This window comes from Macrobrachium rosenbergii, chromosome 2, assembly GCF_040412425.1.
Source record: "Macrobrachium rosenbergii isolate ZJJX-2024 chromosome 2, ASM4041242v1, whole genome shotgun sequence".
Lineage (NCBI taxonomy): Eukaryota > Metazoa > Arthropoda > Malacostraca > Decapoda > Palaemonidae > Macrobrachium > Macrobrachium rosenbergii.
In genome coordinates, this window is record NC_089742.1 from 43,956,541 (window position 1) to 43,983,012 (window position 26,472).

Below are 26,472 nucleotides of genomic sequence, written 5' to 3' on the forward strand. Positions count from 1 at the left end.
GGCGCCAGAGTGCCGAGTGCCACAAGTGAGTTCCCTTTGTACGTCATTTCGTAATTTATTTTTTTACATATTTATTTATTCACCAGTCCAATAGTGGGCTTCCCCTTTACGTCACTCTGTGTTGAGTGGTTTATATCAAAAGATGAGGACAGATGACCCTTTGTGAATTATATGTAGTCCTCCGTGAATACGAAAACATTCAGCTGAGGACAGGGGCCCTAAAATCTGTTTCGTGTCATTAGTTAGTTTTGCTAGAGTGGTTGTTTACGACTGTTCTCGAGATGTGCTATATCAAACTGAACGTGTTCTTGGCCGCTGTAGCTCTGTCTTCTTTGTGTAAAGCTCAGATGATTTCTCAGCAGGAACAAATCACCGTACTACTCACAAACCTTAATGGAAAATTAGAAGGTCAGTAGAGGAATGGATATAGAGACGAGTTCTTATTTCCTTTTTCTTTTCTTGCTTCTTCCGATAAGGGTTAGGCCTGCAATTCAGATAATTTAGTTTAGGTCACTGTATTCTATCTGATATTTTCACTTCATTTTACCACGACCGAACAATAAAAAATCAAATACATTTTTTCCTGGAAAAAGTTCAGTAGATCTGATTCGTTTGCTTGATCTTTCCTGAAATTTATATTTAAAAAGTGAACAATCCGCATGCAAATGGATTACAATGCTGTTACGTTTGACGATTTCATGACAAAATGGAAATATTTTGCTTACATGGGGGAATTTGCATTCTCTTAAAATTATATTCGATTATCGGAAGCCAAAAAGCTTATTGCACATTTTACAAATAATTTACAAAGAATGCTCTCTCTCTCTCTCTCTCTCTCTCTCTCTCTCTCTCTCTATATATATATATATATATATATATAGTACATATGTACATATATTTGTAGATAATATATGTATATATATATATATATATAAACAGTATATATGTATATATTTATAATATATATATATATATATATATATATGTATATATATATATATATATATATATATATATATATATACATCATGTATATATGCATGTAGCCAAGACCACACAGGAAAAAAAAAAGGAGTACTAAGCGCTTTCTGTGTCTTTCAACACACTTTTCGAAGTACAAATGAAATTGTCATGGGTTTAGTGGCATATACATGTATATACACATACACATATATACATACACACACACATATATATATATATATATATATATATTTTTACATTTGATCTTTCATGTCATAAAGCATTTTCGAAAAATATTTAAGCACTAATGAAGGTTATATATTCATCCGAGATACTTTCCCCAAACGTTTTGTGTCCTATTTACTCTAAAGTATAATGAGTGAAAGCAATCTGTATTGGTAGCATTAATAGAGCAAAAGTCGATTTGAGAAATGACTACAAAGAGCTCCACAGGGCTACAAACGGCTCTAGCTGACCTTGGATGCAATTCAACTAATTTTCGACGTGGAGCTTTACTTCGACAAAGTCTGTGTAAATGCAGCCTCAGAAAGAACTAATATATAAAAGTACGAAAAAAACATATATATATATACATACGTGTGTGTGTATATACATAAAGAAACAAAGAGACAGAGAAATACTTTTATACCATACCCGTAGAGTTAGTTCCACCTTCCAGTAGTAAGGGATTAATCCGTCGAGGCCCTTTCCTAAACTGTCGAGGCCCTCACCTAAACTATACATATATATATATATATATATATATATATATATATATATATATATATATATATATATATATATATATATATATTTAAAACAGAAGTTGTTGGCACAAGCAGGCCACAGCATATCTCAGGACAGGTGACAAGGAGAACAATAGGGTCCCTTTAAATTATACATAATCTGTCCAATATGTGTGTCATCGTATATAAATATACTCTGCCACATATGTAATTTGGGGACTTAGGTGGGATGACTAAACGATTGCTGAGGGTCAGAGCAGATTCACATAAAAGTATTAGTCATCGTACTGGTTGCAGATTGTCCAATGCAGAATTTTCTACATATCAGAAATCATATAAATATATGTAATATAGTATTGATTATTCTGACTCTCTGTTTTGGGCCAAATGTCATCCACGAACTGTTTATATTTGAACTACACACCACCTCTGTCCAGTTGTATCCATTTGATAGTTTTGTTGTATTTATTTCCCTTTTAGTCATTCAGTCCTCAACCTTTGTCTCTAGCAGGTGCTTTTATGAATTGTCTTGTTTTAATGTATATTTTATAGCATGTTGAGACATACAGAATGTCGTTAAAACATCCAGTATTTTAATTCTGTAAATTTTCTTTAGCCTTGATGATGTAAACGAAGATGTTACGAAACGCGTTAAATAAACTTGAAAGCACCTGGATGACCGACTGTCTCCTTTGTCAGTCCTATTATATATATGTTATATATATATTTATATATATATATATATATATATATATATACATTATATATATATATATATATATATATATATATATATATATATATATATATATATATATATATATATATATATATATACACACACAGTATGCTTAAAAAACATCACAGTAGATGCACGTGACTCTGTATAAGCGAAATGCCCAGACTTATACTGAACTTCTGCCAGTCATTTTCCTGTGGGATTGTTATATATACAGTATATATATATATATATATATATATATATATATATATATTCATCTATCTATCTATCTATTCATTAAATATTTATAATATATACATATGTATATATATATATATATATATATATATATATATATATATATATATATATATATATATATATATATTAGAGAGAGAGAGAGAGAGAGAGAGAGAGAGAGAGAGAGAGAGAGAGAGAGCTAAAGCAAGGATACTAATATGATCTTAATAAATGAATACTGCAAGTAAATATATTATCCAGAAACTTATATTCCGTCAAATATATTTATCAACTTCTCTTTACAGGTCTACAACAAGCTCTGGAATCGATTGAACGTAAGGAAAATGTTCTCTTTACTTTTTCGTGAAAGGCAAGTTACTTCCCATTGTTCAGACCAGTTTAGATAGTTCATCCTAGGTCACTGATGCACGATTGTACTTACTGTACTGTATGTCCTAAGGTGTGGGCGATAGATACGTGCATAATTATATATTCTTTCTCTATTTCAGATACACAAAAGTACATTGAGCAAAGTATTCAGAGTAAGTATTACTAAAATGATAAAGTTGTTTGAGCATATATATGCTTACATATAATGGTATATATATATATATATATATATATATATATATATATATATATATATATATATATATATATATATATATATATATATATCAAAGCGTAATGTTTTTATATTAACTTGTCGCGATTCCTGGTTTTCCACATCTGTTAAATTTTCACTGCACTTTCAAATTCTTCACATTATGAAGAATTATTATCTCTGGCCTTCCATATCACACCGATCCATTTTTATTTATATTCACCAGCATCCTGCAAGTCTTAAAAAATGTTCACCATACTGAATTAAACCGTCGCTTTATTTTGCTTGTTAGGCGTCATGCCGGGATTTTTGTTTTATCATGAATCATACCCAGTCAGTTGTGGGGTCCACAGTCGTTAACTTAATTAATCAATCTCTTAAATTTTCTTGCATGCAACAGTTTGTCGTTGCATTTGATTTTGTTAACTTTTGTTCTGTACTGTTAGGGTAACACGTTTGGCGCATTAGTTTTATTCCCTAAATTACACTTGACAAGGTCTGAAGGTCTTACCTTTGCGATTTTTAGTTATTGTCAACAAACGACCGATCTCAGTAAATATTCGAAAGTGATATTTTAACATGAGAATTTAAAAGTTACAGAGAATATCAACACGTTAGTATTGTACACGTGAGCATCATCCCAAATTTAGTATAGATAGAGCTAGGCGGGCTTCTATCTTTTGATTCTCGTCAAAAGCACCAAAATTTCTTCTCTTTTTCTGGAATTATTTTGGCACGCAAATCACTTGTGCTAAACCAAACTTCGACCGAACTAGAACCATCAAAGACCAAGAAAACAAGATTAACTGAAGTTTATCGTTGTATTGTCTCCGCATCGAGACCATGACTCAGCAAGAACACGAACTGTTTAAGAGAACATATCACTATTCACTGAATAAAAAAATACCCAGCAGAGCTGTTTAAGAGTACCAACTCACAGCTAAGATTAATTTGATTTATTGTTTTAATACATGAAAAACTAAATCTGATACACATTCATTTTAAAGTTCGCTATTCTTTTCTTTGCAGATCAACAATCGCAACTATCTTCAATAGAAGGTAAAGTTACATACACATACGTATGTGTATATATATACATATACATACATACATATATATATATATATATATATATATATATATATATATATATATATATATATATGTATGTATATATATATATTATATGTTCCGATAAATTTCAGAAAATATTAATTTCAAATTCATATGTTCATGATGTTAAGATGAGTAGTCTGAGAAAAACTATATAATATATAAACTAACGTAACTTAAAGTGGAGAGAAATAAAGATAAAAAATAGCAATACCTTAATTATGTCTTGACATCTCTTTTGCTTCCAGAGTCGCAGCTGGCGATGGGAAAAGAAGTGCAAGGTTTGTTAATCCACCTACCTATTTCGTTTCCCCTTTGTTTAAATCAACGACTAGAAAACTGCAGCTAAATCCTTTTTTTTAATATTCTAAGAATTTCGAGCCATATTCATCGAAGAATTTACAAAACCCATGAAAATTTAAAAACTGATGAACGTAAATAGGAAAAAAAGAGTTTTGTGGGGATGATTATGATGTATAAAGATTACAATAAATGGCACTTTTAAATAGCCACTTATCACTAAGTGCTTTAGCTTATCTGACTTATGTTGCTTTCACTTATCTATACATTTACCGTATTCGTAGTTTTGTATTTATTCATTTATTACTCTGCTCTGTTGTTTTTACAAATGGAATACTGGGCTGTGGAAACTTGCTTTGCTAGTTAATTACCTTATAAGCATCCTGAATACACACACAATAATGGCCACAATAATAATAATAATAATAATAATAATAATAATAATAATAATAATAATAATAATAAAGTCTCGTATTTTCTCTTTTGGAACAGCAGAGCTGAATTTATATGGTCAGCCCATGCTTGCCAAACATGATACTACTAAAACACTATAAGATTCTCACTATAAACGTTGCTTTTTTCAGGGCTGCAAGATTTCATATCGTCTCAGAAGTCCCCTTTATGTAAAGACGACTTCAGTGATTTTAAGAGTTTACTTACAAAAGGTTGGTAGTGCAGCCGGATTTTTTTCACGTCCTTTTAAGGCAGAAGAATACATTATTACTGAACACGAAACAATATGAGTGATTAGCAATAAACTGAAATAACAACAAAATGAAGGATATGCAAAGCAAGGTCCCTTACTTCAATACTTATGACTGATTTCACCCGCTCATTAGGACTACTGTTTACTAGTATGCGTATCATCAAAGGAGTGTGTGTGTCGGGGAGTATAGCTAACAACTTCATCTTGTTTTGCCCCTGCTTTCACCCAGTAGCTCATATAAGAGCAAATCCTTTTGGTCAACTGTGTGTAAATGTTGGTATACAACTCAGTGGACTGGTGACAATGATGATGGTAACAACAGTACTAATTTCTCATCAGATGACTGTATGGACGGAACCCACAACTGTAGTCGGTACGCAGAGTGCAAGGATACGATGCTTAGCTTCGCCTGTTCATGTCTACCTGGTTACTCCGGTGATGGGTTCGAATGTTCAGGTTTGTTGTATTGTCTTGGATAATTATTTACTTCATTTATCGTTCATTGAATTGCATGAACGGGATAAATTCCACAATTTGAGCTAGTGGTGATTTTCTGAGTAATTGTGAACAATACAAAGGTTAGTGTCACTATGAAAAAGGTGCGTAGGATATATAAAGCACATTCCAATTCGTCAATTCGGCAATTTGAAACGATCGCAGTAGAGATAGCAGATTATCTTCACTGGCAAAAAAAACTGCAAGAATATTTTAGCTCATGCGTAGATTTTGTTTTCTGTTTTTCCCTCTTATAAAGTTTATAATGCACGCTATAACCTATAATCCAGTTTAAGGTGATAAAACATAAAACCTTTTACAGAGGACAGTACTTAAAGTTACACCAGTAACAAGAAATCAGGGATTTATTTTGGTCGTATGATGCTGCATTACAGTTCCTTCTTTGCAGATATTAATGAATGCACAGATGCGGACATTTGTGGAGATCGCACAAGTTGCAAAAATGTGGAAGGATCCTATAAATGCGAGTGTTCAAATGGCTACGAAATGAAAAACGGCAGGTGCCAAGGTACTAGTATTCAGCATTTTGATGAAGCCATTTTGAATGTTTACTAATCAGAGAATTAATATACATAAACAGATAATACAGTTTGATTTCTCTAATACAGCTCTTATCAAAGCTAACTGCAACATTAGCTTGAATCATCTTGAAATTATTCCAAAAGTAATTCAATTCCTTTAATTAAACTCAAACTGCCATTTCAGTTTATGAAGGCCATATGGTTTAGGCATTTTCAAGTAGCTGATGCAGCAAAAGAATGAGAAGATGTTTGATAACTTGATATCAATACACGCACATACAGTATGTACATACACTGACGATCTATCGCTAGAAGTTACGATATTTTAGGTTTTCGTTGAGCTGGAGGAAGGAATGAAAGGAGTTGACCAAGAGCTTTCGTCTATTTCTCACACCTCCTCGGGGTCAAGTGATACCAAAAAATCATTACTTGTTACAAAGACGCCTCTGTGGCAGCAATACATAAACATAAAAACTGCCGTACTAGTTGTCTAAAAATGTTGTTTACAAGTAATTCATCCTTCCTTCATTCCTTCCTCCAGCGATACGACAATATACATACATATACATGCGCACATACCTATACATTTATGTCGCCTTACTGTATCTAGAAATTTAACTTATTCATAATTGTATATTTATTCATCTATGCATAGATACATACATACATATACATATACACATATATTACAATATTATTAAACATATTTATTATTATTCATCAGATCTAGAAATTTAACTTAATCACTATTGTATATTTATTCATATATGCATACATACATACATATACATACGCGCACACACACACATATATAATTATATATATAATAAAAGGTTAAAGGAATACTCGACTCACAACCGCGCTTCTCTTTTCTGCACTGCGTCTGACTTATTGCCTTCTGCCAGATATCGACGAATGCACGCGAGAAGGCTCACACGAGTGCCAGGCTCCAGCCACATGCGTCAACTCTGAAGGCGGCTACGAGTGCCAGTGTCTGCCACCTTACAAAGGAGATCCGTTGAATTGCGGTAGGAAAACTTAACGGAATTCCCTGTCATTTGCTTTGTGTGTGTGTGTGTGTGTGTGTGTGTGTGTGTGTGTGTGTGTGTGTGTGTGTGTGTGTGAGCGGGTGCTAGTCTCTATTATGAACACGAAAAAATAACAGGTTTGCTAAGCTACTGGTCTCACGATCAATAGAATTAAGTAATAAGTTAAGTATACCTTAGTTTACCCAGATCGCTGAGCTGATTAACAGCTCTCCTAAGAAGGTCTGAAGGATTAGACTTATTATTTTTACGTGGCTGAGGAACCAATTGGTTACTTCTAGCAACGGACCTGTGCTAATTGTGGATCCGAACCACAACATCGTGAAAATAAGTAATGCCTATTTAGGATAGAATGACTGAATTTAGGTCAAAGTCTGCTGATGGGATCTATGAGGTCATTCAGTGCTGAAAGGGAAATTGACAGTAAAAGGCTCTGATAGTTATGTAACAGGAACACCTGCAAAGTTGCGTTATGAATCAATTGTTAGGAAAAGTGAAATAAGATGGAAGAAAGAGAATATGAACAGAGGTATAGTTAAGAATGGAAGGGTTGCAGCTAGGGGCCGAGGGACGCTGCAAAGAACCTTAATGCCTATGTAATGAGGTGCACTGACGGCACTACCACCCTCCCCCCCACAGGAGAAATATTGGGTCTAGCTAAAACTTAAATGGAAATCCCAAAGTGAGTGTCAGACCCAGATGAGACATACGAAACTTGCACCTAACCTTGGGATCAAGGTAGTAGTGAACATGATGTTACAATTATGAGGGGCCGGGTAGACATTGTGAATGAGCGAATTCAATTCTCAACAAATTGATTTAACTCGATACGCTCTTGCATATCAGTACATATTTACTACTTTCAAGACGGAGGAAATAAATCCTTATTCAACAACGTCAAATTTAAGTGTATATATATATATATATATATATATATATATATATATATATATATATATATATATATATATATATGTACATACTATCACATTTATATTATACATACATACATACATACATACTTACATATATATATATATATATATATATATATATATATATATATATATATATATATATATATATTATAGTATATATATATATATATATATATATATATATATATATATATATATATATAATATAAATGCAAGTCAAAATGCATCATTCCAATATCCAATTCCTATATACATATGGAATAACTTGCATCCAATATATTTTAATAATTGATAAGTGCTTCCTCACCATTAGGATTTGGACCGTTGCCTGGTTTAGACACAATGCTGTACAGTGACTTCTGACCACTTGTCCATCAAGAAAAGTAAAAATTGACATTGACTCTGCCGTGCACAATCTAGTAGAATTCAGGTTTTGTACTTAAACTCGACATCAACCCACCTCCACTGCGAATACTGTATCACACTAAGAAAAAACCTTCAAAATTTACTTTTCCAAGATTAATTATAAAAAGAATAAAAAAATTCCTGGGCTTTCTTTCAGGGATGGAATGTTTGCCCCAGTCTCTCTACATAAGAGGCCTGGGTTGCATCACGCCTATGCTCACACGGCTCCCCTGGGAAGAGGCAAAGCGAGTATGTGAAGGATCCGGCGGCAGATTGCTGGAAAACATCGAGAACTTGCATTTTGAAGCCATCAGTCAACATTTCAAGCCTCTCATGAGCAATCGTAAGTGTCAAACTTCGATGTGATGAATTGTGCAGTTGATTAAAAAAATGACAGAACAATGTAACAGTGTAATAATGCACACATACACACAAATATAAATATATATATACCTATATATATATATATATATATATATATATATAATATATATATATATATATATATATATATATATATATATATATATATATATCAAGAATATCCTATCAAATACGTCAAACATCTTACATGCAGAGTCAGAGGAAAAGGACTAAACCAATTAATTAATTCAATTTAGTATGATTCATCAGGCAGATTCTGCCTCCTGGAAACCCCTCACCATTGCCTGAGAGAAACCCTTTAATCTCTTTCTTGTCAAAGTGCTGTCGAAAATTCCTTAATTCCCAGTGTGGGCCCGATCAGAGGTAATCGTCACGTGGGGCAGGTCAGCTGGTGGGATGAACACGTGCATTCTGCCATCTTACCTTTCAGCCATGCTGCCCCGCATTTCCATGTGGGCAGAGTGATCACGCCACCTAGTAAGAAGAGAAAACGTAATTCCCGAAGCTATAAAGAGCCTTGGAAAGAGACACTCGATCTTAGGATTGTTCGGGCAGCCACGGAGGACAGAACTCCGTCCCTTGCTCCATTAAACTGCCTATTTCCAACACATGGCTGGCAGTATGCAAAGTAATTTTTGTTGTGACCTAATTCACTTACCCTCCCCCTTCACTGGCCCCTCATAAGAAGAGAACTTCAGTGCCTAAGAAAGATTAGGAGCATTCAGCTGTGGATCTACCTCGTTTTCAATGCCCTTTGAAGGAGGCAACCCAATGTATTCCCACCACAGAATTCCCCATCATTTCCTCTCACCTTATTACACCAGAATTATGTTACCATTCTGCTGATGTGTTTCTTTTGTATAATGAATTAAGTTGAACCCCAGAGTTTATTTAATCATCCCCTCTTGAAGTAGGCCTTCAGCTTATTTTGTTGTTTGTAATTTTAGCTGTCCTCAAGGCCAGAGTCCAGAATTTTGTGGTAATTAAGGTAAGTTGCATATCATCCTAGTATACCCCATTTATCTAGTACATCTAAAGCTTTAAGATTACAAATATATATATATATATATATATATATATATATATATATATACTGTATATTTATATATATATATATATATATACTGTATATTTAAATATATATATTCACATATTTAAAAAATTCGTCCTTTCAACCCGTTATCTAGGAAATAAAATTTAATGGCAGCTGGAGGAGACCCCGCTAGGGGGTGGACATATGTAGATGTCCTAACCCCATATCGTATGATTTTGAGGGACAATGCAGGCTTCTTAACCCCAGCATTGTATGATTTTGGGGGACAGAAAGACCAGTCAGGACTGTAATTGGGCTGCTATGCTGACCTTAGTAGCCTTAGCTATGAGACCTATTTCCTTTCAACCTTTGTGCTGGTTGTTATTGCTCCTTCCAGCTCAATCAATGTACTGACTAAAAATCAAAGGGGGACGCCTTGTGACCTTCCTCTTCACTCCGTGTCAGACCACCAAAGCGCCCACATGGTGCTGTCCTTCCCTCATTACACTGGCCATGTGTCGACTTCTGCAGCCAGAATTCATCTTTTGCAAATGAGCTCCATGCACAGATGCAATAAGGTACGTCTTGAAGTTGCAAGTAACACCAGTGCTCTTTCCCTTTTTGTGAATTTTCTCTCCATTTTCAGTATTTCCAACCTCTCATTCTCCCAAAACAAGGACCCCTTGTTTCCCACAGCCTAGCCCTCATAACTTGTTCCAAGCTTAAATTAAGTTTGTTCTGTGATAATAATTAGAGCATTCTCCCCATAGTGTTACCATGTGCTAATCGAATCTAATTGATAATTTCCTCCATCGTGAATAAGTAATTTTCCAATGTGAATGCTAACCTGGAATTCTTTTCCAGAATACTGTTATCTGGCTCTTTGAGTTTTCTGCCCCTGCCCTTGTGAAATAAATAGCCTTAGACGTTTAACTGCCATCTTGCTATGTGCAAGACTCTTCTGACCACCAGTGGCCCCTGGGCACATGATCGGCCCTCCATCAGCATTCACGTTGTGCTAAAACCTTCATTAATTATCAGCCAGTCTCAATAGTAGTGGTTTTCAATTGCGTGTCAAACTCGTTCAGGGCTGTAGCCCTTCCCAGATTTGTTTATTTGCTATGCATAGTCTTACTTTTACTGCACATTGCATGTGCCTTGTTTGCTGCTCTGTTGGCCATTTCATATTAATTTTCTGATTGCTCAACTTGTAAATAAATTCAATTTAAAGTCACTTGACTGGTTTGAAAGGCAACCTTTCCCATTCTCTGTTGAATAGATGTAATATCAAGGTAAGTCATCTTAGTAATTACATTTATGGCTTACGTTCTGAGCTCTAGGTGTTGGACCCTAAGGCAAATTACATTAAAAAATCCAATTTAACTCTTTCAACCGGCCTCAGGACGTAAGTGTCAAACTCGCCAGGTTCCTAGTCAATTAGTAATGAGAATTGGCTTCGCTATTACTAGACTAGGAGGGAAGACGAACTTAGGAATGATGTAATTCATAAAATAATTCAATTCCATTATTCACAAGGCAAAAGATAAAGGGTGACAGAACCGAAGCTAAAGATAACAACGTAAGGGTTATTATTATAATTGTTGTAATTTTAAGGATACGTTAGGAACAGATAGGGAAGAAGTCTTTTAAAAAGTAGTGATTTGTATCCAGTTTTTTAGTTAGAATATCATAGGATAAAGGCCAGAGCTCCAAAAAGTTCTTAAGTTAGCAACGCAGAATAACTGGCCGCAAAATTTCACGTCGTGAGATGAGTAGCAGTGGTGTTCTGATGCCAGAAGACTGATATTTAGGAATTAGGAAGTGCATAGCCAGGGATTTATTGCATGTGTTAGCCGTGAACAGTTAGGATGGATGGATGAATGATATTTAGGGCAAAAAGCCCAGGTACTGGGGCCAAGGCGGCCATTCAGCGCCATAATGAAGAGAGAATAAATTATGATTAGGTTATGAATTCATGAAGAAGATGATTAATAAATAAAATGAAGTGATGTGACCAATAAATAAAGGTAAGATTTTTTATAAATGATGTGATATGTACATAAAAATGATACATAAAAAATTTAATGTCCTTAAAATTCTATGTGATGTAATAAATATATTAAGAAATAAATTAAATATAATTAAAAATTTTAACACTTTAAAAAAGAGATGATAGCAGAAATATCTGCTTCATCTCCCAAAATATCAGAGAGGGATTTACCCTGGAGATATCTTTCTCTTTGGTTAAAATATCTGGGGCAGACCACCAGAATGTGCTCCATTGTTAGTGTCTCGTCACAGTAAGCACACTCTGGAGGACTGCTTCCTTCTAAAATAAGCTGATGGGTTAAACGAGTGTGCCCAATCCTCAATCTGGTTAAAATAACCTCTGTTCGTCTGTCAAGTTGGAATGATGAAGACCACGGTAGTATATTATCCCTAATACTTCTATATTTCTTGTTACTGGCAAGAAGGGAGAAGTCACCTTTCTTGCCATTTATAAAAACATAAGATCTAATGGGACCTTTTAGTCTGTATGAGCACACTTTTCTGAAAGAGGCTTTCTGATAAAATACTAGCAGCTTTCGCTTCCCTGTCTGCCATCTGTTTCCGCAAATCCCACGTGAAAAGGACCCAACAGAAAGAGACTGATTTACATTCGACAACGATACGAAAAGCCACTCCTGAACTTTTTGAATTAATGGATGAAAGCTATTAAATTTTTTTAATAGCTTCTAAGGTGCTTCTAGAGTCTGAGTATATGACAAAATTAGAGTCACTACTTTGAAAAACTAAATCTAGAGGGCAGAGACTACGGCTGTCAATTCGGTAGTAAATATTGATGCAGAGTCAGGTAATTTAGCTGTGTACACTGTATCTGAAGGATAACAGCACAACCAACACCACTATCTGACTTTTGATCCATCTGTATAGATCTTTGTAAAATTAGCATGGGTAACATCGTGCTCTAAGAATTTTCCCCTAATCTCTTCTTCAGTGCAGTCCTTTTTGTTAAACAGTTTCTTACATACTGATGCTTCTGGAATAAACCATGAAGGATTTTCAGGATATTCTACTTCCATGACTTTGTGGGATTTATGATTATTCCTAACATCCTCATTCAGTCGAATTTGGAATGGTTTAGAAGCTCTTGTACCAGAAAAACTTCGAGAGTCTGTTTCCTTTAGTGCTTGAAAGGAGGGATTTTAGGGAGCACTTTTCATTCTAGCCATGTATCGCAACCCTAGCTCTTGCCTTCTTAGATCAAGGGGAAAATGGCCTTTGTCGACATAAATGCTTTCAACAGGCAAAGTTCTAAAAGCCCCTGAGGCATATTCTCAAGCCCATGTTTGTACAGCATCCAGTTCTTTTAGCTTGGTTTTTACAGGCTGGAACAATTTGACAACCATAGTCTAGCTTAGATCGACACAGAGTCATGCCTAGCCTCAGAAGGGATTTCTTATCGCCCCCAACTCGTCCAGAAACAAACCTTTAAATATTCATAGATTGTTTAACATTAAACTTTATGGCATTTATGTAGCTAGCCCATGTTAATTTATGGTCAATAGTCATCCCAGAAATTTAACTTCACTTTCGTAAGGAAGGATGGACCCCTTTTAAACTAAGTGTGTGGGACCTCTTCCCACGCCGGCACCTAGTGAATCTTTACTGCAACTGTTTTGGAAGAGGAGAATTTGAAACCATTCTCATCAGCCCACTTAGTAATAGCATTTATAGACCTTTGCAAATGTTTACATACAGACAAGGAATCATATCCTGTGCAGTATATTGCAAGGTCATCGACAAAAAGCAGCATTGGCAAAATTTTTTCAACCACACTATTTATTGCCACTGAAAGAGTGTACACTTGAAATGCTTCCTTTTAAATCCCTTCCTCCTGCATAAAAGGTTGGGAGAGGAGTTTCCCTATCTTACCTTAAAAAAGTCTGTCTGTTAAAAAGGAATATATAAACTAGATCATTCTTCCGCATATGCCCATCTTGTGCAATTGTTTCATGATGCCAATTCTCCAGGTAGTGTCATATGCTTTCTCTAAGTAAAAAAATATGCCAATGGTCTGACATTGGCGAATCCTTGCTGGATTTGGTTGGTCAGTCTCAGCAGGGGATCAAGGGTGAATCAGTTTTTTCTGAAACCAAATTGAAATGGCGATAGTAATCCTTTTGGTTTCCAGGTGCCAAACTAGTGTCTAGTATTTTATCATTTCTCCATCAGCTTACATATACAGCTGGTAAGAGCTATTGGTCTATAGCTGGTGGCTTGGGAAGCATCTTTATTAGGCTTTTAATAGGAACAATTATGGATATTTTCCAGTCCTTGGGTAAAATTCCAATTTCCTATATTTGTTTATAATCTTCAGTAAATATTTTTGGCATCATCTGGGAGGTGTTTCAGCATTTCATATATGATTGTATCCTCACCTGGAGCTGTGGATTCACTTGAGAGCACCTCAAAAGTTCTCTTTTAGGAAAATTTGTAGTTGTATGGTTCAGCTTTTCCAGAATCAAACTGAGGAACATTTCAGAATTCCTAATTCTTTGAAATTCTGGAGAATAATTGTTAGGGCTAGAAACTTTAGAAAAGTGTTTTCTTAGCTCATTGGCAACTTCAGTGGGCTCTGTGATTAGAGTGTCATTTATTTTTAATGAGGGTAATAGTGACACAACAAATTTTCCACTCAGTTAAGTTATTTTGCGCCACCCCACTCTTAGTGGGGTCTTGGAGTTTATTCCATTAATATAGTAAAGCCAACATTCTCTTTTGGCTTTCTTATAAAAGCGCCGCTGTTTTTTTGGCTAAAAGCACGTTTGTAGATTTAGACTGAGGGGAGCCACTAGTTTTGTAACGTCTGTAGCACTTAATAGTCACTTTCCTCAGAATACCACGTCTTATTCCACCAGGGAACTGCAGGTCTACAAGGTTTGCCTTTTGTTTTTGGAATTGAGCCTTCAGCACTCTTCAAAGTAGATTCAATAAGGTAATCATAGGCATCTAGATGAGAATGAAAGGACTCAAATTCCCTATCTAGATTGACACCCTTACTGAATTTATCCCAGTCTACTTAGGTAAAACTTCAGATGGAGCATTCAGAGCATATTTCAAATGGATTGGGTAGTGATCACTCCCATTGAAATCTTCATTAACAGACCATTTAAAATCAAGGTGGATACTAGTTGAAGAAATACTAAGGTCCAGTGCAGAGAAATGATTATTGTGAATGTTGTGGAAAGTCATTGACCCATTATTATATAGGGTAACATCATTCCTGCCAATAAGGTCTTCGATTATTTTCCCTTTACTATCTAAAAACCGACTTCCCCAAAGGGAATTGAGGGCATTAAAATCACCTAGGAGAAGTAAAGGAGCTGGAAGTTGGTCAGTTAACGACTGAATATCTCCAATGTTAAAATCAAGGTCTGGTGGAAGGTATAAGGAGCAGATTGTTATCCTCTTTTCCAAAATGACTGAAATAGCGACAGCTTGTAGAGTTGTATTTAATTGTATTGTGGAGTGCTGTAGAGATTTATTAATAATAATTGCAGCACCTCCATGGCCACGATCACCACTTGGGGGATATGATTTAAATATTGAATAATTTAGTCCAGGATTATAAGGAGAGTTGCCTAACATTGTTTCCTGTAGGCATATAATCCCTGGATTGAATTCATGCATTAAAACTTTAAGGTCTTCTGTACGGGCTCTGAGACCTTTACAGTTCCACTGAAGGATATCGAGCATGAATGCTAAGGTGGTAAAATGTGCTACTGGGGAAGTACTGTTCCAAGGGTGGAGTGGGAAATTCTCCTTTATAAGAGATTGTTTTCTTAATCCCTTTTCATCTGAGCTGGAGTTCAGGGTCTTTGGTTGATCTTCATATTTTTTATTATGAGCCTGATGTTCAGAATTACTACTGTGATTCTGTGCACCACTAATCCTATTTGTCTTAGGGCGGCAAGACTGAATTGAACTCAGATGTTTTTGTTCCGAATCTACTTTTGGAACCACCTTTCTAGGAGGAGAGATCTCTTCCAAAACACTGAACTCATTTAAAGTTTTTATTATAAAGTTATCATTATTTGGGGAAGTATTTCTCGTGCTCTTCTTGGTAGTTGCAATTGTAGCTTTATTATTATTTTTGTTTGTGGCTGTGACGATCGATGGCTCTGAACTAGCCCTATCTAGCTGGGATTGTTCCTTTAGCTTATTTTTGTTTGAAGTATTTTCAGAACATCTTCCTGAATTATTAGTTGATTTTGGCACCCTTATTTTTGGAGATGAATCAGCAGCTGTCGTAGAGGTGGCATTTATATCGACTTTGGAAGATAAATTTTCTGTACTTTTGGAAGTACAATTTCTGGTATTGGACTCTAAAGCACTTGCTGACAAAAGTTTCTGACCAGTTTGGAGATTACCATTATTATTTATAGTTCGAGAAATAGCAGGTTTGTGATATCTACTATCAGACACAGTTATTGGTGGCCTTACATTGCTGGAAGTTTTCATAAGTTTTATTACAGAAGCATACGTGTTGGCACTTTGTTTGCCCCATTACCAGGTGTGCTTTGCTTCACTAATGCTGATATGTTCGTTATCAGCCACTGCCAACACTTCTTGTTCAAATTTATATCTGGGACAAGCCCTAGAATTTGGAGTGTGATCACCCTTACAAAGAAAACAGTATCGGGCTGCTTCACAATCATCAAAATTATCAAAGCTCTGCAGAGCACACAGGGACATCTTTTATTGTTATCGCAAAGAGTTTTGAATGTGGCCATATTCAAAGCATTTGCGACACTGTCTAGGATTTCTTTTATATTTTTTAACCTGCATCCTCTCATGGCCAACAATGATGGTATCTGGTAGGTAATTGGAGGAGAAGGTTAAAAGGATAGCTGCATCCCCACCCAGTTTTTTTACATGAGATACACAAGGAGGACATCGATGGAGAATCTCCTCTTTAAAAACATAAAAGTCTTTTGAGTAAACTACCCCTTTCAGTGTGTTAAAGAATCTGTGAGATGAAATGCATTCAATATTTCCACTTTCAGGAGGTTTAAAGTTAGATAGTAGAACTGCTTGAGTCTCATTACCAGCTTTTATTAGAAGGTTCTTTCCATACCGTTTTAAATTTCCAATGGGAATGGAACCAACCTTGATCTCAATGCATTCAGCAGCTTTTATTAAATTTTTCCCTCCATCCTTGTAGATAGCAACATGCCATAAAGGGGGAGGAAGAGTTCTGGTACATGGGGCTGGTCCATGTTCTTCAGTCTTAAGAATAAAATCAAATGGCTCATCATTTAAGTTTTTCACTGAAAACACTTTCGTGCTGAGAACGGAGTCATTTAGAATGTGGCCATGGAGTTTTTGTTGTGCCTCAATAGCTTCCAAGGGAGAGAAAAATTTAACAAAAGCAGAAAATGACTTCTTATCTTTTTCTAGAATTAATTTTATTCTTTCCACTTTGCCAAATTGTTTTTGTACACTGTATAAACATTCATAATCTAATGACAAGCCTACACTAGTGCAATAAAGGACCCTATTATTTGAATCACATCCACCACATTTACTAACACCCTGGTGTCTCAGTGTTTGGTTCTGTCCAACAGCCAAGCTCGTATCCATGCTCATGCCAGAAGTCGTTGCCAGTGCCATTAAGTCGTCGGATCCAGGGGAGGGAGAACTAATAGCCAAATCCATAAATTTAAACCAGTCCACATGCAAAAGTCCAAAAAGTGCACACCCGACACCCAAGAGCCCCCGCACAGACCACGACAGCATATCAAAAAGGGCAAACTAGGCAGCTCTACTGCCCAGCTTCCCCACCCCAACACACTCCCAAAGACTGTGGGACTCCAGGGCACTATACTGCTGGATATCCTGGTTGTGCCCAAAGCATATCCCCTCTACCAAGCATGTCAACCTGATCAGTGTCACGACCTCTGTGGCTGTGCCACCAGATATGCCTCACCCCGAGCGGGTGTGGACTCTGACCGTCTCAGTGGCACCCCTGGATGTCTCTAGCTTACCAGTGAACCTGCCGGTTACTCTAGACATTGGCTCAGATGTTAGCCTGATTGACCGGACCCAAGTGCCAGCCAGTGCCACTGTAGACGAAAAACCAGGAGGACGAAGACTTGGACAGAGGAGCAGACCAAGACTATTCCCACAGTAGATCTTCAGGGGACAACCCCTTGGGGCATGCAACCTCACCGCATTGGTGTGGTGAGCAAAATCAGGCACGGAGTGGAGTTCCTGTTGGGACGAGACCTCCTCTGGGGGATGTCCTTCCCCAATGCCACTCTGTTGCCTAGCTACCTCCCACAGGGAGGCCTTACCTTCAGAATCAACTGACTGGGACACTGCCACCGTGACAGGTGTGCCATCGTCAGCCCTACCTTCCGCTCACCAAAGTGGCTGATGGAAGGGGCATGCTCCATGCAACTCCAGGCCCCGTCCTTGCTCCTCACAAAAGGATGGCCACCAAAAGTTTCCTCCCTCACCGCGAAGGGTAATCGCCAGGTACCGCTGCACGACCTGTAACATAAGAGGACACTCCACGAATTAGGTGGGGGTGCCCTAGTGAGCAAAAATGCAGCGGACACCACACCCATAACCATTTCAAGAGGCTCTGCCCTCCACCTGAGACAGGAATTTCTGTCTCACGCTACCTCAGGTACACTAAGGGGTTTTGCACCCCCGGGTCCCTCGTCAGCCACGCCTGACTCCAATTCTCTGCTAGTGCCACTTGAGAGCCCTGAGCAGTGCCAAGCTCTATTTTGGATGTAATGCCTCCGCTCACCTCAACCTCTGTGCCTGGCCCTGAGTTAGTGCCAGTGCCGGATCCAAATCAAGTCACGGATCCTCCTATGGGAGATCCTCCAAACCTCACTGGGTTGATCATCGCCAATTGTGAGCCTTCGACCCCCTACGTTTCCTCTTCTCCATCACCTTCATCTGCCGAGGATGAATCTCTGGCAGACCTTAAAGCTACACCTCTGGTCGACCAGGAACTGTCCGACTAGGATGCAGAACCTGTTTTTACCTTACGACGGTTGTCGCAGTAGTGAAAGTAAGGAGTTTCCCCGTAGCTCCTAGGGCTACCTCTGATCCTGCTCCTGATGGCACTTCTGGCCTTTCCCCAGAGTTGGTGCTCTCATCACCTCCTAGGAATGGCATTGCCAGAGCTTGGAGGAACCTGAAGAAGAAGAAGGGGCAGAAGAGATCCAATTAATTAACCTTTCAGGTTGTTCATGTCCAAAAGATATTGCGTGTGTTATTCCTTAAAGAATTGAGTAATCAGTGAATAATTGCATTTAGGTAGGTCAGTGTCATTTAATTTAGTGCCAGGCCAGTAGGATAGTAGACCATACCAACAAGACACATTTTCCATGTACCCTTTGCCTAGGAATAGAGTTCCCTTGTTGTCAGAGACAGCCAGTAGAAGTCTGTAGATACCTTTGCATAGGCGTTAGGCTCTGCTGTAGTAAGTAAGTTAGTAAAACTAGTATCCCCTCCTAGCAGTTAGGTAGGTCATTTTAGCTAGCTGCATTGCGAAAGTACGGCTCATTTAGGGAAGCTAACTGACTAGTCAAGATGAATAACTTACTTAGTCAAGGCCTTCACGCCTGAAAGCGAGTGAATGCCCTCTTAAAGGGGGGAGCTTTCACATATTTAGAAAATTTGTCCCTTCAGCCTTTAAGCTAGGAAATAAAATTTAATGGCGGCTGGAGGAGACCCCACTAAGGGGTGGGCATAAGTAGACATCCTAACCCCATATCGTATGATTTTGGGGGACAATGCAGGCGTCTAAACCCCAGCATTGTATGATTTTGGGGGACAGAAAGCCATTACGGACAGAAAGACCAGTCAGGACTGTAATTGGGCTGCTGTGCTGATCCTAGTAGCATTAGCCATAAGACCTATTTCCCTTTGACCTTTGTGCTGGTTGTTATTGATCCTTCCAGACCGATTGATGTACTGGCTAAAATTCGAAGGGGAATGCCTTGCGAACTTCCTTGTCACTCTGTGTCAGACCGCCAAAGCACCCATGTGGTGCTGTCCTTCCCTCTTTACACTGGCCATGTGTCGGGACTTCTGCGGCTGGAATTCATCTTTTGCAAGTGAGCTCCATGCACAGATGCAATAAGGTACGTCTTGGAGTTGCAAGTAACACCAGTGCTCTTTCCATTCTTGTGAATTTTCTCTCCATTTTCAGTATTTCCAACCTCTCATTCGCCCAAAACAAGGCCCCTTTGTTTCCCACAGCCTAGCATGCAAATTTACCTTCATGAATTGTTCCAGGTTAAATTAAGCTTGTTCTGTGATAATAATTAGAGCATTCTCGCTATAGTGTTACTGTGTGCTAATTAAATCTAATTGATTATTTCCTCCATCGTGAATAAGTAATTTTATGTGAGAGAAAGTCATTATATCTGAAAGCTAACCTGGAATTCTATTTCAGAATCCTGTTACCTGGCTCTTCGAGTTTTCTGCCTCTGCCCTTGTGAACCAAATAGCCTTAGACATTTAACTGCCATCTTGCTATGTGCAAGGCTCTTCTGACCACCAATGGTGTCTGGGCACATGATCGGTCCTCCGTCAGCGTTCATGTTGTGCTAAAATCTTCATTAATTATCAGCCAGTCTTAATAGCAGTGGTTTTCATTTGCGTGTCAAACTCGCTCAGGGCTGTAGCCCTTCCCAGACTTGTTTATTTGCTATGCAGTATTACTTTTACTGCACATTGCATGTGCCTTATTTGCTGCTCCGTTGGCCATTTCACATTAATTTTCTGATTCCTCAGCTTGTGAATAAATTCAACTTAAAGTCACTTGACTGGTTTGAAAGGTGACCTTTCCCATTCTCTGTTGAACAGATGTAACATCACGACAAGTCATCTTAGTAATTACATTTATGGCTTACGTTCCGAGTGCTAGGTGTTGGCCCCTATGGCAAATTATATTAAAAATCCAGTTTAACCATGCCAACCGGCCTTAGAACTAAGAAATATATATATATATATATATATATTTATATATATATATATATATATATATATATATATATATATATATATATAGATAGATAGATAGATTATTACAGTAATATACATAATTCTTTTGTACAATCACTCAAAAAATGTTTTGCAACATACTTCAAAAACTTTTCGGACAATAGCTTATAATAGCGATGTCTGGTGCTATTTGGCAACTCAGTTGTAAGTGCATGAAACAACTGAACGCTAGTGGTGGGTCCGAGAAATTACCTGCAGTTTCCCTTAAACAGGGCTTTTTCGGATACTGCTTACTGTTGTCATACTTTACATAATTAAAGGATGTTACTATAATACTTCAGAGGTCATCGCTGTTCTTATGTTTTAATATTTTCATCTCCAATTCCCATCACTATCGTTGTTTTACTTCCTTCATATGTGTGAACTTGTAGACATAGGCCTACGACTGTTATAAGTTGAACTATTAGTCTTAACATCAACAAATACGACTTTTGTAAAGATTTGCTTGCACATTATTATTAATCAAATTTTTGAATGACTAATCCTATGTATATTGTGAACTAGTGAAACTTAATATAAAATATATTGAACTAGACTAACAGATTTCACGTTTATTTTTGCAATACATAGAATATAATCGCATGCACACACACACACACACACACACATATATATATATAATGCCGTTATCATGTGTAATTTCGCATTTCTTTCATTGCTACTTAGGCCTATCATTTTGATGTCTCTATGAAGTTAACTGAATATATAACGCCTATTTTTGTATTTCTTATTATCTAAGTTTCTAAAGAATTAAAATTAGCAAGAAGTTCAACATTAATATAGTTAATGCTAAATGCCATCAATGAAGAAGACTACCATGCTCATCAGTGGAGAATGCATCCTCCTCATCGCAAAAGATGACTCTTACATAAATCATCGGCCACTGAATTATATTATAACGCAAACCCTAGCCTCTATGCTTTGTGTTTCGCTGATATGAAGTGTTTCTTGGCAGGAGTATGATGAAATAATATCTTGGTCTCATATAGCCTGTTACGGATGGTTTGAGCAGCAACTAGAAGGGAAAGCGTAATGTTCTCTTTTTATAGCAACACCGGTTGTCAGGGGAGTTAGGCGGAGCTCCTTCAGTGATCATCCGATGATGATCCTTAACAGTACTGTAGTGCAACAATGGGGTCGTCCTCCACTTTTTACAATGAATTTATTATATTTCCTCGTCCTCTCTGTTGTTGTATCCATCTATACATGGTTGTTTTATTTACGATAAGCTGCCGAGCAATATCTACAATAGAGACATTAGTCTTATGCAAGCTAATGATTATGGTGTGGCTGAGTCTGTTGCCCATCTTATTGGTGCAAGAGACGAGACAGTTTAGTTTAACTTTCCTGCCCGAATGTGGAGTCACACGATAACATACGAGTTATGAGATTTTTCTTTTTTGTTTTTGACAACAATAATGGTTGAATTCTTTCTTTCTTTCTTTCTTTCTTTATATATAATTTCACTGATAATTATTCAATATTATTTTGTTAGTCAATAAGCTTTTATCTGGATTCGAAATGTAGTTTCTTCTTTGACTCTTTTGCCCAATCATCTGAAGTGAAATTTTTCAAAATGTTTCGTCATTTTTCGTAATATGAATTTTTCACTCACCATTCTTTTTATATTGCTGACCGTATGATTAATAACCAAAGTCGAATAAGAAAATTACATTTCCTTGTAAATATCAAAAGAACAAATTACTGTTAGGTGAACGAAAAATTCTGGAACATGTTGCAAAACATTTTTGAGTGACTGTATGTTTGCTTATGTGACAGAAGTAGTATTATACTTCCAGCATATCTGATACATTTAGCACATACATACAGCAGAAAACTTTCTCTTTAACTGAGGTATTGTTTTTTTTCACAGCCGTGCAAAACTTAAATATATGCAAATTTATAATTCCCTCAAGAAAGAGACAGTGACAAGAACAGGCAACGAACTAAAGTTCTCTTCCTCAAACATAGGTCCCTTTCCATGGATTGGTTTCAAGAACAAGGCCTGGGTCTCCACTGGGCGTGCCGTTTCGAAAGAGGTCGTGGCGAGGCAAGAGGACGATCTGGAGGGAGACTGTGGTAATATCGATCTGAGAGAGACTCTACTGGGACTGTGGGACGCGAGCTGCTTCGACGAGGAATATGCGCTGTGTCAGAAAGTCTAACGTTTAATGATCTGATTCCCACAAAGAAAAGTCACTCACAAAGTGCCCTGCCTGTCGCACTGTTATCTAAAGGCGCTTATAAGTTCTTTCCCCAACTGCCTTGCTTTCTGTCTTCTAATATACCTTCCCTCCCTCTCGTTTCTTCCTGCCTTGCTGCCGAACTTCTACAACGTCACCTTGCTCCAAATTCCACCTTTCGTTTTTGAAAATTCAACATTAGCCGCATCAGTATGAACATTTCTAATAAAATGAAGGTGATCAAATGTTCATTATTCTTTCACCTTTTTATACATCTAATTGAAATCGACTACTATTATTTTTTTTACACTATATTACAGTTACCATAAATGTTCTCACTCAAAATGCACATTTTGAAGCCATATAAGAGCTGTATTGAGTAAATACAACAGCAAACAGGTGTGCCACACCTGCCCACATAATATATATATACTGTATATATTGTCACGATGCGTACCAAGTACTTGGTTATTACACAACTAATCACAGATTTCAAAAATATACCTCACTTCAGCCAGATACCTGAACTCTCATAACAAAAGAATTACGACCTAGTACTCTAAAGGTAACAGTGACCCCTTAAAAAACTCATTAATCATGTGAAAAATCAAACTAAGTTTATCAATAGAATTGTGAGATCTCCACATTTAAACAAAAATATACTAGAATGAAAGGGCATCACTCCTTCAAACAACTTTAACTGTTCCCCTGGTCTTAATTCACTTCAGCAAAACTAAAGGAACAAAACATGTTTATCACTTTAACTTAAGCACACAGTTAATCCTATTAACTGGTGGTCAGTAAACGAAACACTGTTTTTTAAAAATATTAAATACAAAAATTTATTTTTAAATTCAAAATTTATAATCAGAATTCACAATCTGAAAAATTTACTATTACTTGAAAACAACACAAAATTCAATTAATTCTTGAAATGAATTATTAAACAAAATCAAACCACAAAAAACTTTATCAACCAAGTAAATTAATCAAGCAAAATTTCAACGATCAAGAATTATTCAAGATTTGAAAAGAAAATCTTAATAAATGAAAATTAAATCAAATATGCAATGTTAAAACATCAAGAAATATTTAAACTCGCTAAGTAAATAAATGTTAAATCATCTACAAAAATCAAGAGATTGCAAACACAAGAACACACAAAAATACACAAAAGATTTATCAATAATAATTTCACTAAGGTCAAAATTTTCCTAACACACCTTATTATACCATGGTAATAATAAGTAAAATTCACTTTACCTTACACAAGCTTGTGAAAACTTTTGTAAAATCCCTTTGCAGCTGCTGCTTTAATTTCACAAAACATACTTTTTATATGGTGCCTTCCAAATGTATACACTTTACCTATACTCAGATCTCAAAAGCTATATTTAATACCAGTGACCACAAATATATTTCGTTAAAAATGAGATACAGAGAGAGACTTTTTTTAAGAATGACAGAGAGAGAGAGGGAACCAAACTTAACGGTCTCTGAAATAAGAATGAATTGATTTAATCTGAGGATTCCAGTAGCACATGAAATATATAACGTCATTAAGGCATTTTGGTGCAAGACACAAAAATTCTTCTAGAAACAGGGAGGTGACGTCACTAAGGCATTTTGGGTGCGAGATACGAAAGCAACACGTTTTGAACGCCATCGGGACAATACATGACGTAATCGATCATGGGGTCTTACTCTCAAAATTGCATATGTGATCAGAGCCGTGTATGTAACATTATTCTTGAATGAGACAAAGCTATTACAGAAATCTTTACACGGTCTAAACTGGCTAATTATGAATGACACGTTTTTAAAAACAAAATGAAAACCCGAGTTGGTTTTCAGAAATAAGAGCAGTGATTGTATTCCCAACCTGTCAACATGTTATCTTTTGCGATGACAGCTCAAGTGAAACAAATCCCTCGCTAGGACACACGTATTCCTTATACTACACTTTTATCAAGAAAGATATTATTAATTCTAAATCACTGATTCTCGTGAGATTGATGATACTACACCACATACGATATTTCAACAATTATTATCATTATACATAATGCATGATAAATAAAAGCAAATATATCAAAACTATGGGAGGATACACTTATTACAAGGCAGCATCATGAAATTCCTCCCCCCAGAAGGTTAGTTATCCCAGGTTTGAATCCAGCGATTCACAATGGGATAAATAATCTGCAATGACATTATCTTTTCCTGAAATATGATTAACTTTTACATTACACGGTTATAGGCATAAAGACCACCTGGTCAGTCTTTGATTGTTGTTTTTCATCTTACTGATGAATGAGATAGGGTTGTGGTCAGACAACGCTAAAATTTCTTCATTCTTTGGTTGGTTCACATACACTTCAAACTTTTTCAATGCTGTGATCAATGCTAACATTTCTTTTTCAATTGTTGAGTAAGTTTTCTCATGTTTTTTTAACTTTGAAGACATGAAACATACTGGATGGAAAATTTTGTTGTTATCTTCTTGAAGTAGAACAGCTCCAATTCCACAGTTGGATGCATCAACTTGTATTACAAACTTTTTATTGAAATCTGGAGCTTGAAGCACTGGCCTTGAAGTTAATATGGCTTTAACCTTCTCAAATGATTCTTGACATTCTGGAGTCCAAACAAACTTTGTCTTCGGACTGGTTAAGTCAGTTAAGGGAACTACTACAGTTGACAAATTTGGACAGAATTGGTGGTAAAATCCAGCCATGCCCAAAAATCTTTGTAGCCGTTTCCTGGTAGTTGGGGCGGGGTAGCCTTACGGATACCTTCTACATTAGTGTCAACAGGAGCAAGAAGGCCTTTTCCAACTTCAAATCCCAAATACTGAACAGTTGCCTTTCCAAAGTCACTTTTTTGAAGTTGATTGTTAGTCCTGCTTCCTGTAGTTTCTTGAACACTTTCCTTAAAATCTTCAGATGTTCTTCCC

At 36.6% G+C, this 26,472-nt stretch overlaps 2 protein-coding genes across 4 annotated transcripts in view; one reads left to right on the forward strand and one right to left on the reverse strand.

Annotated features, from left to right (window-relative positions):
• LOC136842905 (kynurenine/alpha-aminoadipate aminotransferase, mitochondrial-like) overlaps positions 1–26,472 on the reverse strand; it is a 654,775-nt gene that overhangs the window by 53,325 nt on the left and 574,978 nt on the right. The window lies entirely within an intron of this gene.
• On the forward strand, positions 17–23,761 carry LOC136845914 (uncharacterized). Of its 3 annotated transcripts, XM_067116404.1 has the most exons (11): positions 119–408; positions 2,976–3,005; positions 3,180–3,212; positions 4,304–4,333; positions 4,636–4,668; positions 5,272–5,352; positions 5,733–5,849; positions 6,298–6,417; positions 7,336–7,458; positions 8,977–9,162; positions 23,305–23,761. In XM_067116404.1, the coding sequence occupies exons 1-11, from the start codon at positions 282–284 to the stop codon at positions 23,496–23,498; spliced, it is 1,074 nt and encodes a 357-aa protein (XP_066972505.1). In that variant the 5' UTR covers positions 119–281; the 3' UTR covers positions 23,499–23,761. The 3 variants fall into 3 exon arrangements, with proteins under 3 accessions (XP_066972511.1, XP_066972505.1, XP_066972519.1); XM_067116410.1 differs by lacking the exon at positions 2,976–3,005 and having other exon boundaries at positions 17–408; XM_067116418.1 differs by lacking the exon at positions 7,336–7,458.